The sequence below is a fragment of the Loxodonta africana genome, chromosome 1, assembly GCF_030014295.1.
Source record: "Loxodonta africana isolate mLoxAfr1 chromosome 1, mLoxAfr1.hap2, whole genome shotgun sequence".
NCBI lineage: Eukaryota > Metazoa > Chordata > Mammalia > Proboscidea > Elephantidae > Loxodonta > Loxodonta africana.
In genome coordinates, this window is record NC_087342.1 from 171,821,905 (window position 1) to 171,848,512 (window position 26,608).

Consider the following 26,608-nt stretch of genomic DNA (forward strand, 5'->3'; position numbering starts at 1 on the left):
AGGAAGAAAAAAAAATTTTTTTTTTTTTTTTAAATACTCTCCCTTTTCCAGCTACGTGAGGTCAGGTTTTCTCTATATACTTTAATCAAAACAATAAATCACAATGCATTGAACACAGACATTGAAGAGATTTATAAAAATGTAAAACAATGCCACTCTTCTCACTATTTTTTGAAAGTTTATTTCTCATTGAAATATCGTATTTATATTAACATAGAAAAAAAAAATCAGATTCCCAGCAATCTGAGAACAAAACCATGAACTTGAAAATGTTACAATGGTTGAAGACTGAAGGAAAAAGTCTACACCAAAAACACTAAAAGTAAAGCTACTAATTTAATAACTTTGGCTATATGATTTCTAGAAATCTTCAGTTCTTCTTAAACTACCTGAAGGCAGCAATTAAAGCAATGCAATATTCGTATAAAGTCAATAATTGAAGTAGACACACTGAAAAAGGGATGAAAGGAGATACCAACTCAAAGACATCAATCAGCAGGAATCTGCTGTGCAGAAAAAGTAGTACACATTTAAGAAGCACCTGAGAGCATTGCTTTACTACAGAATCATACAGCAATTGATATAGATAACCATCAATCCATAAAAAGGGGGGTAGAAGGGGAGTCCAGTCAATACACTTTACTAAACACAAAAATGAGTAAGACAGGGGAAAAGTTAAAATTCCACTTCTCTGACACCAAACTGTAAAAAAAAAAAAAAAAAAAAAACTGTAAGGATCAATTAAATCCAATCTCAATCTATTATCAATTCTGTTCACTTGTGTTCTGACATCAGCTGTGCATGCAACACCTCTTCCTCTGACCCTAACACCCCAGAGCTAGGTCAGACCTTACAAATTAAACGGCACAGTACTCCAGACTGCCAAGTCTGCCCAAGACCTCAAATGTCAGCCACAAGCTCAGAGTTCCCATAACACCATAACTTCTAACCTGTTGGCTACAAATTTGGGATTTTCTCACTACCCCTTCAGGATGCCAGCCATAAGCTCAGGGGTCCCCAGGCCTCTCACTTCCTAACTGACACAGGTTCAATAATTCACTAGAACAACTCACAGAACTCGAGCATGATACCTATGATTACAGCTTTATTATAAAATTTAGGAAACGAATGAAGACATGAATAGGGCGAGGTCTAGGGAGCATGAGGTTCCAAAAGAGAAACAAGCTACCACCCATGTACATCGCTATCTATCACCAATCCACAGCTTCTGTATCCACAGCCTTTACTGGGGGTGTCATTACATAATTCAAACTCTAGCCCTTCTCCCCAGAGGTTGGTCCATATCAGTAGGCTGATATTATTCAGTGAGTCTTTCTGGCCTGACCAGCCCCCATCTAAGAGTCACTTCATTAACATAAACTGTTAGGTTAGGTGTGATCCGGAGGAAGCCTCATCAGGTACTTGATTACTGGAAAAGTTTCAAGGTTTTAGAGGTTATCTCTCAGGAACTAAGGACAAAGATCAAATTCTTTGGGTAAAGTTAATTTTAAATTCCACAAACAGTATTTCCCAAAGGACTGTCAGTCACATGTCACCTTCACAGTTTGCTACTATTATCTGAGTACCCTACTATTTACTTAATATTTTTAATATTAAGGCGCTTTGGTGGTGCAGTGGTTAAGCACTTGGCTACTAACTCAAAGGTCAGCAGTTCAAACCCACCAGCCACTTCTCAGGAGAAAGATGTGACAGTCTTCTTCTGTAAAGATAACAACCTTGAAAACCCTATGAAGCAGTTCTGCTCTGTCCTACAGGGTCACAATGAATAGGAATTGATTTGACGGCAATGGGTTATTGAGTCATATTTTTTATTGAATTGATATATCTAAATTTAGGTGTTGGCAAAGAATATTGAATATACCACGGACTGCCAGAAGAACAAAACTGTCTCGGAAGAAGTACAGCCAGAATGCTCCTTAGAAGTGAGGATTGCGAGACTTCACCTCACACACTCTGGACGTGTTATGAGGAGGGACCAGTCCCTGGGGAGGCACATCGTGCTTGGTAAAGTAGAGGGTCGGCCAAAAAGAGAAAGACCCTCAACAAGATAGACTGATACAGTGGCTGCCAACAATGGGCTCAAACATAGCAAGAATGGTGAGGATGGCACAAAACCAGGCAGCGTTTCGTTTTGTCATATATAGGGTCGCTATGAGTTGGGACTGCCTTAATGGCACCTAACAGCTACAACATTTTATTCTTTAAATTAGTGTAAGAGCTGTGTGGGAATGTAACTACCATAAGTTCTCTTGTAATATTAACACCCAAGGAATAACTACTTCTTTTAATTTTATATATATGCAATTCCAGAACACTTAATTGTACTCATGAGGAACCTTTACATAGATCAAGAGGCAGTTGTTCGGACAGAACAAGGGGATACCGATTGGTTTAAAGTCAGGAAAGGTGTGCGTCAGGGTTGTATTCTTTCACCATACCTATTCAATCTGTATGCTGAACAAATAATCTGAGACGCTGGACTATATGAAGAACAACAGGGCATCAGGATTGGAGGAAGACTCATTAACAACCTGCATTACGCAGATGACACAACCTTGCTTGCTGCAAGTGAAGAGGACTTGAAGCACTTACTAATGAATACCAAAGGCCACAGCCTTCAGTATGGATTACACCTCAACCTAAAGAAAACAAAAATCCTCACAACTGGACCAATGAGCAACATCATGATAAATGGAGAAAAGATTGATGGTGTCAAGGATTTCATTTTACTTGGATCCACAATCAACAGCCATGGAAGCAACAGTCAAGAAATCAAAAGACACACTGCACCGGGCAAATATGCTGCAAAGGACCTCTTCAAAGTGTTGAAGAACAAAGATGTCACCCTGAAGACTAAGGTGCACCTGACCCAAGCCATGGTATTTTCAATTGCATCATATGCATGTGAAAGCTGGAAAATGAATAAGGAAGACGGAAGAAGAGTTGATGCCTTTGAATTGTGGTATTGGCGAAGAATATTGAATATACCATGGACTGCCAAAAGAACGAACAAATCTGTCTTAGAAGTACAACCAGAATGCTCCTTAAAAGCAAGGATGGCAAGACTGTGTCTTACATACTTTGGACTTGTTGTCAGGAAGGATCAGTCTCTGGAGAAGGACATCATGCTTGGCAGAGTACAGGGTCAGCGGAAAAGAGGAAGACCCTCAACGAGGTGGACTGACACAGTGGCTGCAACAATGAGCTCAAGCATAACAACAATTTTAAGGATGGTGCAGGACCGGGCAGTGTTTCTTTCTGTTGTGCTCAGGGTCGCTATGAGTCGGAACCGACTCGACGGCACCTAACAACAACAACAACGATCACTGACTTACGTTGGGGTTCCATTCTGATGGCTCGGTTCTAAACTTTGTTTTTTTTTTTTAGTTTTCATTATTATTGCCTTTTATTATCAGTATCTTTATAAATCCAATTTATAAAGGGGATCAGCATTAGAACAGTATCAGCAAATTACATGCTGCAACACTGTATGTAGTACATATTACTATCAATAAGATGTACAAAAAAAGAAAAGGATGGTCACGGGTGTGATTCGTCACAACTCAAATACAGCCGGCCTGCTGTATCCGTGGGTTCTGCATCCACAGATTCAACCAACCAGAAATCTAAAATATTCACAAAAAAAAAAGTTCCAAAAAGCAAAGCTTGCCCACCAAGCACACTGAATCCAAGCAAATGGAATGTAGGCATACTCTGCTGTCACCACCCACCATTCCACAGATCCGCAGTTTCTCTCCAGCACTCATTTGTCTGAATGTTGTTCGTCTTGCATCTTGCCACCACTTCCTAAATAATACGGTACTGTATAATGGCTACTTATATAGCATTTACATTGTATTAGGTATTACAAGCAACCTAGAGACGATTTAAAGAATATGGGAGGATGTACATAGGTTTACTAGGTTTACACAAACACTACGCCATTTTTATAAAGGGATTCGCGCATCCTCGGGTTTTAGTATCCATGGGGGTCCTGGAACCAATCCCCCGCGGATACTGAGGGACAACTGTATGTCATAAGTTGGGGACTACCTGTACTCTATTGTTTCCCAAAGTGTGCACAAAATGTTCATTGAAGTTTATAAATGCACAGGTAAATGTCTACGCATATAATGCATGTGTAAAAAATATATGTATCTTGACAATGACACACTGTCTGCATTCTAAGCCCACCTCACCTATGTCTACATTCTAAGCCAATAAGGAAAATATGATTAGCAAGTTCTGAAAAGATTCCTGAAGAAAAAGTTTCTGAGCACTTAAATAGGAGGCCTTAAAAATTCACAGCATCTCAACTAGTAATTAGCAAGTAACCAGGAATAATCCAGCATAAAGAAACTCTAAAAAGAAAAAGACGCCAAAAATGAAATTTATCTTTAAAGAATTTAAATGCGACAAGCTACAGTGCAAAACAAGAGAGATGGACCTAGTCTAACAAAAAGCCTAGAAAAAGGAAAATAAGGTATAAGTATACCCCCTTCTTTCAGGATGCTTAGAAAATGGTTCAATTAACATATCACTTACTACTTAACTGAGTTCACATGGCAAAAGCACTTCCATGAGTGCCAACTCTCTACGTTACTTAAAATTAAGGTTTAACTAAATTATCACTGCAGGGCTGCCAGGTAGTTCCGTTAATGATAGACTCAACGTATGAAGTCAGTATTTAATTAAAGTGTGTAACAACTACTTTGGTTATTATTTTATTTAAAACAGAAAATTATCTTCACCACCCATAGAGATATGTAATGGCTTCTATCATACTTACGCTGCATAAGCTTTTGCTATCCTCATGAACATGACTTCATCGCCTCCTTTATCTGGATGATATTTAAGTGACAACAAACGATACTGTTTCTTAATTTCTGCTACTGTTGCCCCCTAAAAGGAAAAGCTTTGTGTTAATAAAAATAAGCACAATGCTATAAAGAAATAACACATTTTATTCTGAAATGAAAACATGAACTACTCGAAAAATATTTTAAGAAATGAAAAGTTCCATCTCATACATTTTGTCTCATAAATTTCATCCCTCATATTTTAAATACATTTTTAAGTAAAAATATATTTTGTCCAGTTTATCTGTTTTATTGAGCACTTACTATGTGCCATACAGCATGCTAGGCACTGAGGATTTGCCAGTGAAGCCACATAATGCCACATTTACATATAAAAGGATACTGGCATTTAATATCAAGATGATCAGAGTAAATTCAGTGCGACTAAAACAATCCTCAAATCAAAGGTAAACTGCTTCCTTTATAATATGAGAAATACGTGGTTTGGTTTCATCTGCTTGTCATTATTTCAATATTAAGTAAACATTTAATAAGTTTACCTTAATTGTTCCCTAATTAGTTAGCTGGATTCTCCAAGACTCATGAATTTTTATGTTGCTTTCTTATAGCATTAAACTGCCTTGAAACCTTTTAATCTTAGAAAACCTCTTTTGATGGCTAGGATCATCACAATAAGAAAAATTAATGATATACAAACTTCTCTTCTACAAAGCAAAAAATTATAAGATAAATATACTCCTTACTTTGTATTATATTAATCTTTGAATCAAGCCATCTACTTAGCAGAGACTAGATGTAAAAGGAAGGGATTCGGGGGAAAAATGGAAAAAGCATTAAATTCAGCTTGTCCACTAAGAAGCTATGGGATCCCAGAAAAGTCAAAAATTTCCCAGGCCTCCTTTTCTCTGTCTAAAAAAGGCTAAATGATCTCCACCATTCACTTCAGTTCTAATATTCTCTGACAGACCTACAAGACTACTTTTCTACGGGGTCCCATCACTCAAACGCAATCAAAAGATCACCTGAGGGGCGCACCCAGCATTAACCTGAATTTCTGTAACACTGACCACCACACTGGTTCTTTAGAAGATTCCAATCATGACTTAACACACTACCCAAGTGTCAACAAACACAAGGCCCTAAGATTTTTATTATTCAACTAATAATGTAAACAATGTTCCTGGTTTTATTTTGCATCAAATCAATCTTACAGAGTGCTTTTTAAAAATATGCTAACTTCTCATCTCATCTTCAAATAGTCTTACATTTTAGCAATTACAAGTCAATCTCTAAAAGCATAGCAATCAACTTGTGGTGCTTGAAAAATATATACACATTGGAAAAATAATGGGTTAGATACTTTATTTTAAGAAAAAAATGTTACCTGATCAGTCTGATTTCTTTAGGCATGACCTAATTTCTTTTACGATGTGGGCCTAGAGCATTTTCATGAAATCATTAAATGAATGTGCATTACATAAAAAATACTACTTACGGGATCCAAATTTAATACTTCATAAGGATTGTATTCTTGATATTCTCGGTCTGTTTTGGAAACTTTGTATGTAAGGAATAAAAGCAATGCCCATCCTGCAAGCAGAACTATTTTCCTGTTGAGGAAAAAGATAAGTGAATTACAAATAAATACATCTGTACAACTTCCCTTTGAGTCTAAAGGCATTATGGCACGATCAAGGCATAAAACAATCTAAGGCAGGTCCTTATCACTATGTTATTGATTCACAGACGCAAATTCTACCATCACTGGGTTGCAAACTGTTACAGCAGGGACGGTCTTTTCTCCTTTGAATTCTCCAAAATCTTGTACTGTGCCTTGCATATAATAGAGCCTCTCAGTTACAATTTACAGGATGTTAAATAAAGAAGTTAATTCAACCTACTAACTTATTGGATCCATTAAATTAGATCAAAAGTACAAATACGAAGTTTTCAATAAACCATTTAAAGTAAAAAATAATTGCTCTTGACCTACCAAGTCTACCTTTAGTAAGACAGCCTAAGAAAAATAATTGGTCTTAGCCTTGTTTATAATAGTAAAACTTTGGAAACAACTTAAATGTCTATTTTTTTTAATTAAATAAACCACAATACATCCATAATACAAACCAAAACCAAACCCAGTGCCGTCAAGTCGATTCCGACTAATAGTGACCCTATAGGACAGAGTAGAACTGCCCCACAGAGTTTCCAAGGAGCACCTGGTGGATTCAAGCTGCCGACCCTTTGGTTAGCATACGTAGCACTTAACCACTATGCCACCAGGGTTTCCACATCCATAATAACCCCCCCAAAAATAAAAAGGACACAAAACAACACATAATTTGAAAAAATTTCTTCTCCCTCCAATGTTTTGTTTAGTAAAACTATTCAAAAGATTGATATTACCAGTGTTGCAGAGGCTAAAGAAAAAGGAACTCTCATAAAATCTACATTCTGAAGAAATATCTGGCAATAATGTATCAAAAGCCCTAAAGAAGTACATACACTTTTATCTATCAATCCATCCCTCTTCAAGGAATTTCAAAGGAAATCAGCTAGAACTAAGTGCATAAAGTGTAAAAGGATGGTTACAGATGTATATAACAGCAAAAAAAAAGGGGAGGGAGGGACTCTCTTAATGTCTACCAATACATTAATAGAGTACTGGACAAATAATAAATTAATGGGACATCAGTACAGTGAAATATAATACTGCCATTAAAAGTAGTATTTTCTGTGAAAGACTGTCCACCTTGCATAGTTAAATGAAATAAGAAAACCATTTTCAAAGCTGTATATATAATATAATCCTATTTTTGTAAATAAAAAAGTATTAATATAAATAAAAGTTTAATAGATAATTATCTTATTAACACTATTAGTGACTATCTTTAGGTGATGAAATTGAGTAATTTTTTTAACTCTTTGTATCATTAAAGTTTGTTACAATGAGCAGGAACTGTTAAGAGACATAAAATGCATCATAGGAGGCCTAATCAAACAAAATAACAGAATGAAAACTCTCCATGTGTTTAAAGCTCTTTTGGTAGGAACCCAGCTTAAACTTACTTATTTGAAATGAACCTCCCAAGATCCAGTTCCAACCTGCCTCTTACCTTTATCACCCCAATTTTTCACACAAAACAACTCTTCATCTCCCAGCGTTCCCTCAGCTTTTTCCACCATCATGTTTTTGCTCTCTTGGATCTCTCCTGGATGGCCCTTCCCCATTTCTGCCTATCCAAACTCCACTCATTCTTCAAGATTCAACTCCATCCATCCTCCAAAAAGCAGCCTTTACCCATTGTCAAGCTAATTAACTGGGATGTGGTTATAGCAACAAAGAAGCACAAACAATGACTTTCATCATCTAACTCAATGAAAGCTCCTTGAGAGCACAGACTCTTATTCCATTTGACTAACCCCAGATTAACTTTAACACAGTTGGCACTCAGGTGAAAATTTTCTTCCATCTGCTCAAAATAATACCCTAATCTAAGTGCACGTAAAATGGGTTTTAACTTCAACCTACTTTCCATATACTACTATATATTGTCCAAGGAAGAGAGAACCCTACCCAGACGGAACACTCCCCTACTTTTACTTTGTTATCTAAGGAGAGATACTAAGAACACAGACTCTGAAACGAAAATATCTGGGTTCAACTCCCAGCTTCACCCCTTATTAACTGAGTAGCCCTGACAAATCACTTACCCTTTTCCATCTCAGTTTCCAATTTCTAGGGTAAGTGTGAGAATTAAAATGAGATTAGGTATATAGAGCACTTAGAAGGTGCCTCACAAGTAGTAAATGATCAATTCATGTTAGCTACTGGTTGTTATTAGTAACTCTTACTCAAATTTCAGATTTCAGCTTGGACCTTCCTAACTCAGGGAAGCCTTCTTTGTCCCAAATCACAGTTGGAAGTCCTTCCTTCTGCCCTTTCATGGCACCCTCCTCACAGTCCTTATTAAACTATTATCATTATCTGTTTACTTGCTAATATCCCTCAAGACTAAGTTGCTGAACTGTATCTATCTTGCTAATCACCGTACATCCAGCATTCAGTATAATACCTAACACACAGGAGGCACACAGTAACTACTTGATGAATAAATAATAAATTGAAAATTTAAGGTCTTGCACTTTTTAAGCATACTTTAAATGTCATTTTGGAAGCAACTTCCAGAAATTACATACACGTTTCAGTGATGCTGTCAGAAGAGGAGCATTACACAATGATTACTTGATTTTGAAAGGACGCTTCAGAGATAAACCCCAGAAAGGTTTTGATGGTTTCTGACTTTAACTAAATAATTGTAATCAGTGTCTACTTAATTCTTTTTGACCTATGCAACCCTTAAACTGTACTTTCATTTAGGTAAATCAGTTACTAATCATGAAGAGAATCTCAGGTTTTTTTAACCTTGAAAAATGAGGTTCAGATACCTACAAGTACTGACCAAAACCCAAAAAGAGAAGAAACTTGAAAGAAAAAAATATCTACCTTGCAGCCTCATAAAAGTTTAATTTAAAATGAGTGCCAATGGCAAAGAATGAACAATGAGTATAAAATTACTCCTTGTAAAGACTAGTTTTGCCTTTGGTTTCACATCACTGAAGAACTCCTAACACCTAACACCCCCTACAATGAAACTAAATTAAGCAGTCAAACCTCACAAAGAGTAAGAAAAACTATTAAAACTCCCTGAAGTTACATAGATAAATTGGAAGGCATCATTTAAACCAAGATTAAAAAATAACTGGTTCTAATTTCCTCTGCTAGATACGTGTAGGTAATTCACAAGATACAGTTCTCCAATAATAGCAACTCTTTCACCTCCTGTCAGTTTCATCTACTACCTCTGAACTGATGACCTGGAATGAAGGTCTGAAGCCTAGGCTCTAAACCCAGCACACCTCAGAGTCTCACAGAATCAAGTAGGTCAGCTCTAATTTACCTTGCTAACGGCCTATTTTAACAGATGAGACTGCCAAAATACAAAGTCATTAAATCCATACTCCATCACTCCTAGCTGACCTCCGTCAAGTTACCTCATCTTTTCTCTCATGTGAGAAAAATCAGCCAAAACATCTGCCCTGAAGTTAACACAGAATTAAATGAGATAATACATAAAAATCCTAGCATAGCATCTGGCATACAGTATGTGCTCAATAAATCTTAATTATCACCATGAAATACAAACTTGACCATGTCACTTTTCTGCTTTTAAAATCTTTTAAAATTCCCCCATATAGCCTTTAAGATAAAATTCGAATCCTGACACACGGTGTTCCTCTGCTCCCAAGTCAGATGTACAGTCTCCCTCCTTTGATCTTCTAAGCCACTCTGTTGAGACACAATTCTCAAACTTACTAATCACCTGGATTGGCTACAAGTTTTCACAGGTACAGTGTCTTATTCATCATACCCCTATTTCATATATCTAGCAAAGAGTAAGCATCGTGTTTATTTAAATCCATTACTTACTTCACTGTAGGAATAATATTTGGCTGAGGTTTTAATAACCGTAAGCGATACCACATACATCTTCCATACACTTTTCTGATATTCTTTAATCGAATTTGCTCTGTCAAAAAAGAAAAATAAGTAAACCATTTTTCACAGTGAAGGCAACACCACCATGTTAACTTTTATGAATTACTTTATTAGAACATGAAAATACTGCGTATTTAAAAAAAGTTCAAAAAATGTACAAAGTAGGTTAAATTTTCAGCCATTTAGAACTATCAATCCATCTGGAAAACTTTATTAAAGTACCAGGCAACCATTTTTCATGTAAAGCTTAAGGAAATAATTTCTCATTGAAAAACGCAAAAAAATGACCACAAAATATCTAGTCATAAAATTCGGTAATTTCTAAGAAATTTTCTTTTCTTCTTTTGCTACACAATAAACAAAAAGCATAAAATAGTTAAATCATGTGGCTTAATAAGGAAGCTAAGCAGAAATGATACTTTTCAAATAAGAAAATAATTGCTTGCCAGAATATTCCCTCATCAGCAAAGTTCAGATTTCATCTATTTAAAATATAAAACCAGTAGGATTTGCAGCTTTATGATAAAATTACCTTTCAGTCAAAACAAAGATGGAGTAAGTTCAATGTCTCAAATTCTAATTTTTCTAAAGTTTTAAAATAAAAATTTATAAAATTGCAGTCCTAAAATGAGTTATAAGTAAATGAACTCTGTATACAATAGAATGCTTCAATCAAGCGGCCAGGTAAGAGGTCTAATTCCTTATACCACTATTCTTTGAGGAAGGCATCCACCTGGGAGAGCTACCTAGCAGGAGGTATCAGAACCATGTGTGGTAAAGAGGGATTTGTGTGGGGGGGGGTATGGAGTGGTGGCAGAAAAGGAGACTGGTTATATACAGGGGAGACTGACCAAATAAATTAATATATTAAGGATAACTGGAGTTAGTTTTTTTACAATCAGAGAAGGGAATTACAAATACGAAAAATAGAGAAGAATAAACTCTGTGCTATTGGACCGGAATTGAAGGTAGCAGTGTGAACTAATGTCTTTTAATACAGAAATATAGATGTAAATGTATGTACATACATATATATTCTCTAGCTCTTAGTTCTAACTAAGCAGGCCTAAGAGCAGTGATATGCCAATAGCAGGAAGCACATCTACTCTCCTTATCTTGGCTTCTAACAAGAACCAGGGATCCTTGGAGAAATGCCTGATTCCTCTACTTGGTTAGGAAAAGTCCAGGATGAACCTGAAATATCTTGTGCCAGAAAGCAAGGAAGTGCTTAAAGAATGATTGGACATATCAAAAGGATACTGAAACCACCATGACGGGGCTCCTCTGGCCAAACAGAGGACAATCTGAGCATCAAAATAACGATAATAACAGATTAAACTCACTGAATAAAATAGGAAACCATTAGATATAAAATGAATAAGTAAAAAGTTTGATGATGATCAGGATATTTACATAGTTTCCAAGTATCACTCCAAAAAATATTAATTACAAAGAAAGAAAGAAAGAACTTCACAATGGAGAAATCTATTAGACTAAATAACTGTTCCCCTAAGATGCACAGTCTTATGCCCTGGAATTTACATGACAAAAGGGATTTTGCAGATGTGACTAAATTAAGGATCTTGAGATGGGAAGGTTATCCTGGATTATCCAGGTGGGCCCAGTGTAATCACAAGGATCCTCCTTATAAGAGGGAGGCAGAAGGGTCAAAGACAGAGAAGGCAGAAGTTGGAGGGATGTGCTCTGAAGATGGAGAAGGAGCCACAAACCAAAGAAGGCAGGCTCTCTCTGTTGTTGTTGCGGTCAGGTGCCATCGAGAGTCAGTTCTCTCTCATGGCAACCCCATGTACAACAGAACAAAAAAAAGGCTCTTCTCTAGAAGCTAGAAAAGGCAAGAAAACATATTCCCCCCAGATCCTCCAGAAGGAACCAGCCTTTCTGACACCACTGAAACTGGCAACAGACTTCTGTTGTGTTTGTGTTGTTTTTAGCCTCTAAGTTTGTGGTAACTTGTTATAGCAGCAATAGGAAACAAATACAAAAGCGTGGCAGACACCACCTCAGCCAAGTAATCAATGAACAACATGTGCCGTGGGAGAAGCTGAAATCGTACACTGCCTGGCAGAATGCAATGAGAATATAGAATCGGTTTGGGGAAATTCCTGCCTAACATACAAAATTTGAATCTAATCATGAGAAAACATCAGACGACCCAAATTAAGGTTCATTCTACAAAATGATGGCCTTTAATCTTTAAAGCTGAAGAAAGGATGAGGAACTGTTCCAAACTGAAGGAGGCTAAAGACACATGTCAGCAAATGTGATATGTGATTCTGACCTGGACCTTTTGCTCAAAGGACATTATTCAGACACGCGACAAAATTTGAAAGATGTTTGAATAACATAGTAGTAAAGTTAATTTTCTGATTTTCAAGGTTAAATTATGGACACTTTTGAAAACATCACTTTTTTGTGTGTGTTTAAATCTCCATTTCACTCATTAAAGGCCTCTTTAAAGTGATAAAAAGCAAAGATGTCACTTTGAGGACTAAGGTGCAACTGATCCAATCCATGTATTTTCAAACACCTCGCATGCATGTGAAAGCTGGACAACGAATAAGGAAAACCAAAGAAGAATTGGTGCCTTTGAATTATGGTGTTGGCAAAGAATATTGAATATACCATGGACTGCCAGGAGAATGAATAAATCCCTCTTGGAAGAAGTACTGCCAGAATGCCCCTTAAAAGAAAGGATGGTAAGACTTCATCCCACATACTCTGGACTTGTTATCAGGAGGGACGAGTCCCTATAAAAAGACATCATGCTTGGTAAAGTAGAGGGTCAGCAAAAAAAAGGAAGACCCTCAATGAAATATACTGACACAATGGCTGCAACAATGGGCTCAAATAGCAAAGATTGTGAGGATAGTGCAGGACCGCACAGCATTTAGTTCTGTTATGTATAGGGTCTCTATGACTTAAAACTGACTTGATGGCACCTAACAACAGCAGCAACATATGTCACTAAATCAAGCATCCATCAGTGTAAGAAATCCTTACAACAGTCTCCCATTTTCAAGTACAAAATCAAGGAAATGTATAAGGCTGTAAGAACAATCCTGAAGTCTCTTTATGAATAAGACAGCTTGATCTATTTAAAAGAATGATGTTCTAATGCCCCTTCCCAAGAGAAAATACATACAGTTTTCAGCCCCTCCATAGACTTGCACAATGTGTGCACACATCTTGTATGCCCCATTCTTCCAATCTAAAAATTAAATTTTAACCTTTGAGGAGAATACTTAAATCAATAAATACTACTGGGTATGGTTTAAACATTAACATAGTGGCATTTAGATTTCCAGCACAGCTAAATATTCATGGTACACAATCCATGTATGAATGAATGACATTAAGTCAAGTAACTATAACAAGTAAAGTCCTTTCAGTCAGTTTTTCTAAAAGACACTTCGAAGAATAAAAAGAAGTTCATTTAAAACTTCTAGTCTACAAAATTACTAGTTTCATGGCTACTAAAAATTGTTAGGACTATCCTTAACCTACAGTATTTTAAGAAATTACAATTATTATTCAAATTTATACACCAATCATTAATGAAAAACTTGAAAATCTTTACCAGCTTCTGCAGTCTGATCAAATATGCCATCAAGATGCATTGATAATTACTGCTGACTGGAATGCAAAAGTTGGAAACAAAGAAGGATCTGTAGTTGAGAAATATGGCCTTGGTGACTGAAACAATGTCAGAGATCAGTGACAGAATTTTGCAAGACCAACAACTTATTCATTGCAATTATCTTTCTTCAACAACATAAATGGCGGCTATACATGTGAACTTCACCAGACGAAACACACAGGAATCCAACCTACCTGCGTGGAAAGAGACGATGGAAAAGTTCAATATCATCAGTAAGAACAAGGCCAGGGCCAACTGCAGAAGAGACCGTCAATTGCTCATATGCAACTCAATTTGAAGCTGAAGAAAATTAAAAGAAGTCCACAAGTGCCAAAGTAAGACCTTGAGGATGTCCCACCTGAATTTAGAGACCATCTCAAGAACAGATTTGATGTGCTGAACACTAATGACCGAAAACTAGACAAGCTGTGGAATGATATCGAGGACACTATACATGGAGAAATCAAAAGGTCATTGAAAAGACAAAAAAGAATGAAAAGATCAAAATGGATGTGAGAAGAGACTCTGAAACTTACTCCTGAATATACAGTAGCTAAAACAAATGGAAGAAATGAAGTAAAAGAGCGGAACAGAAGATTTCAAAGAGCTGGTCGAGAAGACAAAGTGAAATATTATAATAAAATGTACAAAGACTCAGAGTTAGAAAACCAAAGGGGAAAGACATGCTCAGCATTTCTCAAGCTGAAATAAATGAAGAAAAAATTCAAGCCTCGAGTTGCAATACTCAAGGATTCTATGGGCAAAATATCAAATGACACGGGAAGCATCAAAAGAAGATAGAAGGAATACAGAGTCACTGTACCAAAAAGAACTGATTGAGGGGGCAGCATATGATCAAGAACCAATGGTACTGAAGGGAAGAAGTGCAAGCTGAACTAAAGGCATCAGTGAAAAACAAGGCTCCAGGAACTGAAAGAATGCCAACTGCGATGTTTCAACGAATGGATGCAAAGCTGGAAGTGCTCACCTGTCTTATGTCAAGAAATTTGGAAGACAGCCACCTGGCCAACCAACTGGAAGAGATCCATATTTGTGCCCATTCCAAAGAAAGGTGATCCAACAGAATGCAGAAATTATTGAACAATATCACTAATAACACACACAAGTAAAGTTTTGAAGATCATTCAAAAACGACTACAGCAGTACATTGACAGGGAACTGCCAGAAACTCAAGAAACATTCAGAAGAGGACATGGAATGAGAGAGAAATCGTTGCTGACATTAAATGGATCTTGGATGAAAGCGGAGAACACCAGAGATGTTTACCTGTGTTTTATTGACTATGCAAAGGCATTCAGCTGTGTGGATTATAACAAATTATAGATAACTCTGAGAAGAATGGAATTCCAAAACACTTAACTATACTCATGGAGAAGAACCTGTACATAGACCAAGAGGCAGTCATGTGAATAGAACAAGGAGATACTGCAGGGTTTTAAATCAGGAAAGATTTGCATCAGGGTTGTATCCTTTCACCATACTCATCCAATCTGTATGCTGAGCAAATAACCCAAGAAGCTGGACTAAATGAAGAACTTGGCATCAGAACTGGAGGAAGACTCATTAACAACCTGCAATACGCAGATGACACAACCTTGCTTGCTAAAAGTGAAGAGGGCTTGAAGCACTTACCGATGATGGTCAAAGACCACAGCCTTCATTATGGATTACATCTCAACATAAAGAAACAAAAATGCTCACGACTGAACCAATAAACAACACCATGATAAAGACAGAAAAGACTGAAGTTGTCAAGGATTTCATTTTACTTGGATCCACAATCAATGCCCACGGACCAGCAGTCAAGAAATCAACGTATGTATTGCATTGGGCAAATCTACTGCAAAAGACTTCTTTAAAGTGGTAAAAATCAAAGAGGTCACTTTGAGGACTACAGTGCACCTGACCAAAGTCATGGTATTTTCAATAGCCTCATATGCATGCAAAAGCAGGACAATGAACAAAGAAGACCAAAGAATTGATGCCTTTTAATTACAGTGTTGTCGAAGAATATTGAATATACCATGGACTGCCAGAAAAATGAACAAATCTCTCTTGGAAGAAGTACAGCCAGAATGCTCCCTGCAAGTTAGGATGCCGAGACTTCGTCTCAGGAAGTCTGGACATGCTCTCAGCAGGCACCAGTCCCTGGAGAAGGACATCATGCTTGATTAAGTAGAGGGTCAGCAAAAAAAAGAGGAAGACCCTCAACCAGATGGATTGACACAGTGGCTGCAACAATGGACTCAAACAGTAACAACTGTGAGGGTGGAGCAGGACCGGGCAGTGTCTCGTTCTGTCGTACACCGGGTCGCTATACTTCGGAACTGACTGGATAGCATCTAACAACAACATCATCTACATTTATAGAAAACGGGAATTCCAAGGTCACTAAATTATCCTGTGATTTAAAAAAACAACATACCATGATAGCTGTCAGCGGAGGAACACAAAGCTATTATATCTGCTAAGGTAGTTCAGGTTTGGGGCAGGTAACTATGGTTGTGAGGTGCCCTAACCAAAAGGTTGGCAGTTTGAATCCACCAGCTGATCCACAGGAGGAAGATGTGGCAGTGTGCTCCTGCAAAGATTACAGCCTTGGAAACCCTACAGGGCGGTTCTACTCTATCACATGCGTCTCTACGAGTTGGAAACGACTCGATATCCAACAGGTTTGGTTTTATTATGGTTGTGCTTCTTAAACTATACAATGCCTGTATTAGTTTTCTAAGTCTGCCATAAGAAATTACTACAAACTCAGTGACTTAAAACAACAAATTCGTTCTCTCATAGTTTTAGAAGCCAGAAGTCCAAAGTTTCTGCAGGGCCATGCTCTCTCTGAAGCCTTTAGGGAAGGAATGCTTCTTTGCCCCTTCTAGCTTCTGGTGTTCCCAAGTGTTCCCTGGCTTGAAGCAGCGTAACTCTAATCTCTGTCCGTATCTCCACCACAAGGCCATCTTCCCTCTATGTCTGTGTCTCCTCTTCTTAAAAGGACACCCATCATAAACCTCATCTTAACTGAGTACATCTGCAAGGACCGACAACGATAATAATCAGCATAAATCCCTACTTTTCACTTTTCTGTTCTGTTCTAACACCCGCCATCCATTCAACACTTCTGTCTCTGATCCTAGCCACCTTTAGCTAGGTCAGATCTCACAAATTAAAAGGATGCCATCCTCGGAAACTGCCAAATAGGCAGACGCCAGCCACAAGTTTGGTAGTCTCCCCTGGGCTCCCTCACTTCTGACCTGCTGACTTTCACTACTCCCTCAGGTTCAATAATTTACTAGAACAGCAATAATCCACAAAACTCATGGAAAGCTTTATACTTTAAATTATAGCTTTACTGTAAAGGATACAAAAGCAGGATTTGCATAAGGAAGAGATGCAAAGGGTGGGATCTAGGAGAGTTCCCAACACAGAGCTTTCATGTCCCGAAAAGTGATGCGCTACCCTCCCATGCGCAACGTTATCTTTCACCAACCAGGAAACCCACAGAGCTTCAGTGTACAGAACTTTTACTACGAGTCTCATTACATAATGCAAACTTCACCCTTCTTCCCTTAGGTCAGTTGATATCTTGAGGTGATCATGAGGCAGGTCTTTCTGGCCTGGCCAGCCCCCACTCCAGGGTCACCTAATCACCTCACCTAACCTGTTAATTATGTGTGGTTTGGAATCCTTACAAGAGACACTTAAATTCCAAGGTTTTTATTGAAGATTATGTCTCAGGAACCCAGGTCAAAGTCCAAAATCTTTGGGTAAAGTTAATGTAAACCCCACAGGACCTTATTTCCAAATAAGGTCACATTCCGAGATTCCAGGGTAGACTTCTTTTTGAGGGACACAATTTCTTGGGGGGACACAATTCACTCCATAACAGTGCCTTTGCTAAAACAGTCACATCCATCTGTGCATGACAATATGATCTTCCAGTTTATACCGTAACTGGGTGAGCTCTTTACGGCATATTCACAGAATGTCAAAAGAGTTGACCTTAAATGTCAATCAACCCTAAGGTCTTCAAGCCTGTCTGCCTGCTTACCACAAAATAATTTTGAAAAATTATGTACCGTCTTTAATAGTTTTTAATTTTTCATCATAAGTTTGGAGGACAAAGGATGTTACTTCTGACATAAAGTTGGCATTTTAAAATAAAATAGCCCTGTCACTTTTAAATGTATCAAATGAAATTTAAAAACCATAGCAATTTCATACTCACCATCATCCATTTATAAAAATTCATGAACAAGACTTTCAATCTACTTTTCCTACATAATTTTATCCAAATATAATATATTTTTATCCTAGTAAGTTATTTCTTATAATACTGAAACATACTTCTTAAAATTATTTCCTGTGACCATAAAGTTTTTCCCAAATTTTTATTTTGAAAATTTTCAAGCTTTCAAAAAAGTTGAAGAAACATTACAATGAACAGTACCGTTTACATAAATCCACCAACTGTTAAAATGTTCCTCTTGGCTTTCTATTTCCCTCTCCCCGCCACCTTTTTTTTAATCTGAACCATTTTAGAGTAAGTTGCAGACATCAAGACACTTCGCCCCAAATGCTCTGGCACACATCACCAAAGAGCATCAATAAGTTTACCATACTGAAGAAGCTGAATAACCATAAGGTTTTATGTGTTAAAAATTCTAATATTGCATTGTTTTTGGTATAGTATCAAACCAAAAAAAAAAAAAAAAACCCATTGCCGTCGAGTCGATTCCAACTCATAGCAACCCGATAGGACAGAGCAGAACCTCTTCATAGTGTTTCCAAGGCACACCTGGTGGATTTGAACTGTCAACCTTTTAGTTAGCAGCCGTAGCTCTTAACCACTATACTACCAGGGTTCCCACAGATCAAAGTAACATGAATATTACAAACTGATAAATTATTAAATATAAAGAATAAAATACCTGTTATGCTTTCACTTTTACATAACTTGTAGATATTCCATAATTCAAAACAGGTTAAAAACTCTAAATACTAAAATTTATAGTTTTATCTTCTACTTTAGATATATTTTGCAAAAGCTTAAGTTGCAAATTAGCTCTTTCAACTTACAGAATATATTTGCTATGTAACTTAATTGGCAAAGACAGTCCACATGTTAAACCAATCAGCCAAATCAAACTTTCTGTCGAAAGGCATCTAACTTCATTTTTCAATCCAAATAAATATACCAATATACATTTTTATATTTTAGGAATATTATGAAAAATACTAAGAAATAAATTTCAGACCACACCCTGTAATATAGATTACTAAAACTAATAAAGTCAAATGATATACAGGTAACATTTATTTCATTATAAACTATTAAAAGAAATAGATGTACCACTTCTTTTCTTTCCAAAATTCAGTGATTCATAAGACTACTCCTAAATCCCTAAGGGGTTCAAGAAAATAGTAACAAGAATCAGAAGAGTATATATTCAATATTCCAAAAAGCCTAAACGACATCATACATCAGTTTTCTGGTTACCCAAAATCTCTACGTATCTAGTCAAGAATACATTAACCCATAGTGGTGGCACTGGCTCACTCATTATTACTCAGTTTGGACAGACAATTTTGTTCTTTTACTAATTCAAAAAAGGAAAATATATTTGACTATAATAGTGCAGTTTGGTTCCTGGAATGTTTCAGAATAGGAAAGGCATGAGGATGATAATTTGAAAGTGAAAAATTAGGAGTCACTGCTCTAGACCACCAAAAATATAGCTCACTCAAGTCATCCTAATCTCAGAGCAGATTAAGAGAAGCTAAATGATGAAGAGGGAAGACAGAACTGACACCTTTGAATTATGGTGTTGGTGAAGAATATTGAATATACCATGGACTGCCAAAAGAACAAACAAATCTGTCTTGGAAGAAGTACAACCAGAATGCTCCTTAGAAGCAAGGATGGCGAGACTGCATCTCACATACTCTGGACATGTTGTCAGGAGGGATCAGTTCCTGGAGAAGGACATCATGCTTGGTAAACTAGAGGGCCAACAAAAAGAAGAATGCCCTCAACGAGACGGACTGACACAGTGGCTGTAACAATGGGCTCAAGCATAACAATGTTTGTGAGGATGGCTCAGGACCGGGCAGTGTTCCGTTCTGTTGTACACAGGGTCACTTTGAATCGGAACTGACTCGGCAGCACCTAACAGCAACAGCAACAGCAACAGCAAAGCTTCTATTATGCTCTCTAACCTGAATCTGAATAGTTAGCCATGTACTCAAGGCCAGTTCAGAATCATCTGGATTTTGGACAGAGGCTTGACTAAACACTACTCACTGTCACTATCCAGCATATACAACCAGAGAATATCTACATTGGACGGATTACAGGAAGTTGGATTCATCTGCCACTCATTCCCATATATACTCTGGCAATTGAGAAGGGATCTCATGAGTGGAACTGAAAACATACCTGAACAAAAGATACAAAAACCACATCAGAGCAGCACCAGCCCACCATCGCCCAAGTCCACAATCCTCAGGAATGGCCGGACCATATAACTGCAAACCATTATAAACCAAACAACTCAAACAGATCTCAAGATCTGGGAAGTGGTTGTCCTGATAGAAGAACTGTATCCTGAGTGTTACTACACCTGAATTGTAACCAGTTACTTCCCTAATAAACCTCATAATCGTGTATTGTCTGTGAGTTCTGTGTGGTCATTGCAATGAATTATTGAACCCAGCAGAGAGGTAGAGAGTGCTGTAAGAGGGATGATTGGTGTCAGAACTGGTAAAGATGACAGGGAGAGGAGGCATGTCTGACCTCTACCTCACAGGAATCACCCTTGGGTTGTTGATCTTGATTCTCCTTCCCCCTTGTAAAGTCAGAGGAGGTCAGAGCTATGTTGTATTCCTAAGTCTGTTAACTTGGCTAGACAGTAGCATACAACTATATCATATGTTCACCTACCTCAATATTCTTTTCTCTGTAATACTGAAACAAGTACTTAGAGCAGGGTTTCTCAACCTTGGCACTACTGACATTTTGGACCAGATAATTCTCTATTGTGGGAGGGCTGTCCTGTGCATTAAAGGAATTTAACAGCATCCGTAGTCTCTGCCTACTACATGCCAGTAGCACCTTCCCAGTAGAGACATAAAAAGCACATCCAGACACTGCCAAATGTCCCCGGGGACAAAATCATCCCTGGTTTAGAAATATTGCTACAGAAGATTCCTCAAAACAAGTTCAATGATATGGCCTGTAGATAAAAGACACAGGGAAAAGGAAGAAAGAAATACTGGGAGAACAGAGATGAAAATGCAACAATCATCTTTTTCTATTCTCCCAAAAGTATCCTTCAGAAAAAAGAGGATCACTATATATTTGAGTACTTACGGAACACCTGGAGGTAAATAAATCTATTAGATATCCAAGTGGGAATGTGGATTAGGCAATTATATATACATGTATACAAACATACAAGCCTAGAGTTCAAAGAAAGAGGTCTAGACTAGAAATATAAATTTGGGAGTTTTCACCACACAGATGATATTTAAAGCCACGAGACTGGATGAGCTCTCAAAGAGTATGGACAGAAGTGAAGTTCAAGGTCTCAGCTCTGGGGTAGTCTGATGTTCAGCAGTCCTCCAGCTAAGCTATGTTCAATAAGTCACCCCATAAAAATACATTCTACCTCAGCAATATTTCAAGTATGTCCCTTCCATTCCTATTGCTAGCACCACTGTTCAGGCACACATTATTCTCTGTCTGCTTCTAATTGCCTGTTCTTTCTAATTCTGTAAAATGCTGTTCAATAACTTGCCTATGGAAATCCTGGTGGTATAATGGTTAAGAGCTATCTATGGCTGCTAACCAAAAAGTCGGCAGTTTGAATCCACCAGGCACTCCTTGGAAACCCTGTGGGGCAGTTCTACTCTGTCCTATAGGGCCACTATGAGTCGGAATCGACTCGACGGCAGCTGGTTTGGTTTTTGGTATATGCCCTAAGCAGCCTTGGTGGCACAGTGGTTAAGAGCTACAGCTGCTAACCAAAAGGTCAGTGGTTCAAATCCACCAGCCACTCCTTGGAAACCCTATGGGGCAGTTCTACTCTGTCCTACAGGGTTGCTATAAGTCGGAACTGACCCAATGGCAACAGGTTTTTTATATACCCTAAATTAAATATGAACATTCATGTAATATGCTCCTTTGAACACAAAGCTGATACCAGCCAGTTTTTTTCTAATGTTAAAAAAAATCCACCTCAACAAAAGACTGAGATAACCAACCCTGCCATAATTACAAATCATCAAGACAAATTAAATCAATAAAGCCAATATTTCGTTTTAAATAGAAATGTTCATCTCCATCCTTTTCCCTGCACTCAATCCCACAAGTGATTAGGGCTAGCAGGTTATGACTAGGCCAGTCATCAAATAGCTTTCTAAAAGGTGAGAAATAAGTAGATAGGAATGAAAGAAAAATCAAAAGCTAAACTCCACTCTCTCATTCCCTTCATAGTGCTTACATCCATAAATACCCGAGCTATTTTAGAATTATCTTTCTAATCTGGCCATTCCTCCACATTCCTACCTACTGCAACAGCCTCTGAAATGGATTCCCCACTCCTTAGTCCATGAGTCAGCTGCAACTAGACCACAACTAACAACAACTCCCCCTAGTTTTTCCTCACTCAGCCTGCCACCACTTTTCACTCCACACTTCTCCACAAAAACACCCTCCACAGAATGTTCCACAAAAGCAAAACTGACCATTACCCTACTTAAAAGCCTCTATTGTTTACCCAAAAAAACAAACCAAACCTGTTGCCATGGAGTTACTTCTGACTCATAGCAACCCTACAGGACAGAACAGAACTGCCCCATAGGGTTTCCAAGGAGCAGCTGATAGAGTTGATCTGCGACCTCTTGGTTAGCAGTTGTAGCTTTTAACCACTGTGCCATCAGAGAATAAAGTATACCTTTCTTAAGATGGCTAATGTGATCTTAAGTGACCAAAACCAAAAACCAAACCAGTTGCTGCTGAATCAATTTGAACTCACGGCAACCCCCGTACGTGTCAGAGTAGAACTGCGTGCTCCACAGTGTTTTCAGAGGCTGATTTTTCAGAAGTAAGTTGCCAGGCCTTTCTTCTGAAGTGCCTCTGGGTGGACTCAAACCACCAATCTTTTGGTTAGCAGCCCAGGACCACATTAACCGCTTGCACCATCCAAGGACTCCTCCTAAGTGAGGATCATATCCAAATCTTTACCATTTACTGAACACTCCCACGTTTTTGCATATGCTTGGAATGCTCTTTTCCCACAGACAAATTAAATCAGAATGTCTAGGGACGGAGTCCTAGCATAAGTGTATTTAAAAGTAACCCAAATGATTCTAATGTGTAGTCAGGATGGAGAACCACTGTTCTAAGGAAATTTAAACCCTCCTGTTTTTATTACATCATACAGAGCTTGATCCTTTTGTCTGTAATTGCCTGAAAAAGTATTCGGACATCTCATTCAGCCAATTTATAAACAACTCAGAGAGTAAGACAAATAGGGTCCTTCAACTACTAAAAGTGGTATCAATATAAGTGCATTTAGCACAACAGATCAGACAAAAATTAAGACATAGGGATTCCATTAAAAACGTTTTGGATAAGAGGGCAAGTTCAGTTAACATATCAAATGCGCCAATGACCAGGCTATTTCTGTTTTTCAACTCCTAGATTTTGCAACCTATGAAATGGGGAAATGCTTTCTAATGCACTAACCAAAAAACCCGTTCCCATCAGGTCGATTCCGACTCACAGAGATCCTATAGGACAGAAAAGAACTGCGCCATATGGTTTCCAAGGAGCAGCTGGTGGATTCTAACCAGACTTCCACCTTCATTTTTGTATTTGGCTACGTAAAGTTTCACAGAAAAACTACGTAAGTTTCAAAATCAAATATTAGAATATCCCATGTGCCATTCAAAATTACTACTGTGGGTCCATATTCTTTATTCAAAATCCTTTAGGACAAGTTCATCCTCCTAGTTCAACAAGTAGCACCTGGTGTCTTAAAAGCTTGCAAGCGGCCACCCAATGTACAATAATTGGTATCTACTCACCTGGATCAGTAGAAGAAAGAGACCCAGGAAATGAAGAAGAAAATGGATTGCAGGTCTAAACGCCTTTGTGTACTACTATCTCCTCTGCCATGAGACGAGAAGAAATGGATGGTGCCCAGTTACCATTACTAAATGTTTCTATCAAAGACCCAATAGATGGATCCTGATAAAAAAGACGGAAAATGAGGAACAGAATGTCAAATTCTTACGGAAACCACACTTACTGGATCCACTGAGAATGGGGGAACCCCAAATTTATTGTCCTGAAATAATCTTTAAACCTTGAACCAAACCAATCCCATGAAGTCATCTTTAAACCAAACGACAGTTTAGCTCAATTAATAATGTCAGCCTTGAACATTGTACCTTCCTAGAATTAGCTATTTGTGATCAAACTGACAAGAGTAACTCAAAAGCACAAATGAGAACTTCCAAGGGTAAAGAGGATAAAAGTAAATGGTGGTGAAACAATGACTAGAGACAGTGAGAATGGTGACACAATGTGAAGAATGTAACCAATGGCACTGATCTGTACACACAGAAATTGCTGGATGCGTGTCTGTTTTGTTGTGTATATTTTCATCAAAAATGAAATAAAACACCCTTTAGGACAGATTTATTTCAGAATTTTTCAGATTTAGAAAAACAGTACTGTGTTTATACCCTGACACGTCCTGCAGGGACTAGAACCGCACCAATAATCAAATATATTACATTCCAACAGCAAAAAGTGTGACTGTTTTCTAAGTGAGGTAAAAGTTATAAGTAGCCTCATGTCAATACAAGTCAACAAATTATTTTGCTGCAAACGCCTGAAAAATTTTTGTTTTTCAGAGCTCTAGGTAAACCTGTAATTCAAGATTTCTCTTTGAAAATTCAATATATTGCAACTGAACTGTGGAAAAGAAATCACTACTATGAAAATATCTTTTTAATAACGCTGTAATTCTAAAGAAACAAATCACGTTATTATGGTCATTGTTGTTGTGTGCCATGAAGTCACTTCTGACTCACAGCGACCTCACACGACAGGGTAGAGCTCCCCCCACGTGGTTTTCTATGCTGTGTTCCTTATTGGAGCAGATCACCAGATCTTTCTCCCATGGACCCACTGGATGGGTTCAAACCATCAACTTTTCAGTTAACAACCGAGGACTTAACCAGTGTGCCACTACAACTCTGTAGTTATTATGGTACAACTACAAAAAAAAGCCCAAGTGGTGCCCACCAACTGTCATAATGATTAGAATCCCATTTCAGTGACCACCTTAATTTTCATAATGCAATTTTGGGCAAGATCAAATAAATACATCAACATGAGCACACTTACTAAGCGCTAAGGTACTAAGGCAAGTCTAAAGCAGAGATGGGAATGGAAAGAAGGGGCCAATGAACACCCATAGTTCACCTAACTTTCTAGAAACAACAACAGAGGGCTCTGAAACTATGCGGCATGTCTATGTTTTAATCCAGGCACCACTACACAGGAAAATTACTTAAACTTTCTAAGCTTTAGTTCTTTGTCTGTAAAATAAGGATAACAACAGTACCTACCTCACTGTGTTTTTAAAATTAAATAAAGTAACATTTGAAGTTCATGATTTGCAAAGGGTCAATATTAATTTCCTCCCCCTAAAAACTGGTGGCATAGTGGTTAAGTGCTATGACTGCTAACCAAAAGGGCGGCAGTTCAAATGCACCAGGTGTTCCTTGGAACTCTTTGGGACAGTTCTACTCTGTCCTATAGGGTCGCTATGAGTCAGAGTCAACTCAAGGGCAACGGGTTTTCTTTTAAAAAAAGAAAAAACTACAACTTTTCCTAACATCACCTATAGGTCTGAAACAGCTCAAGTATGGCTTGCCTTCGATATGAGTTATCAGGCTAGTTTTCTAACAATACAAAACCCACTATGAGAATATTACTTGCAAATTTCAAAACTCCAGTGTAGATTAAGATGACTAATTTCTGAAATCAGAGCAGCTTCTCGAAACATTCTAACCAAACCCACCTCCTTTGTTAATACTCTACACAGCCAATTGCACAAACAAATGGGTGATAAGTGAAAATAAACTACTATACTGAAAGTGCACCCTTTTTAACTCTAAAGTAAAATCACCAGACAAACGGCCTAGGTTTTCCAGATAGAGAAACCTTCAAGGTAATAAGTGTAATTCATCACTTACACACAACCAATGCCCGAAGAACCCAGACAATTTAAATACACTTAGCAAAAGGCGGCACAACAGTCCAATTACCAATTTTAATAAACTATTCACTAAATAAGAAAACCATTAAGACTGATAACTCTGGTCAGATTTTTACATCTAACGGATATTTAAATTTATTGTTAAATGTACAAAAAGATGAATCCTTTGTTACTACTTTTCTAAATTCCATTTATTTTGGATCCATTATGTAACTCAAGAGTTTCACAGGGC

At 37.7% G+C, this 26,608-nt stretch overlaps 1 protein-coding gene across 3 annotated transcripts in view; it reads right to left on the reverse strand.

The window, feature by feature from the left end:
- Window positions 1–26,608, reverse strand: part of SEC63 (SEC63 homolog, protein translocation regulator) — a 78,797-nt gene that overhangs the window by 50,831 nt on the left and 1,358 nt on the right. For 2 of the 3 annotated variants that reach the window (XM_064289499.1, XM_010600917.3), the window contains exons 2-4: window positions 10,333–10,432; window positions 6,337–6,451; window positions 4,811–4,923 (exon numbers count right to left, since the gene is read on the reverse strand). In XM_064289499.1, the coding sequence (XP_064145569.1) occupies window positions 4,811–4,923; window positions 6,337–6,451; window positions 10,333–10,432 (328 nt within the window). Of the gene's footprint in view, window positions 1–4,810; window positions 4,924–6,336; window positions 6,452–10,332; window positions 10,433–10,847; window positions 10,879–26,608 lie in introns of those variants that run through there. The other variant, XM_064289501.1, reaches the window with a different exon arrangement.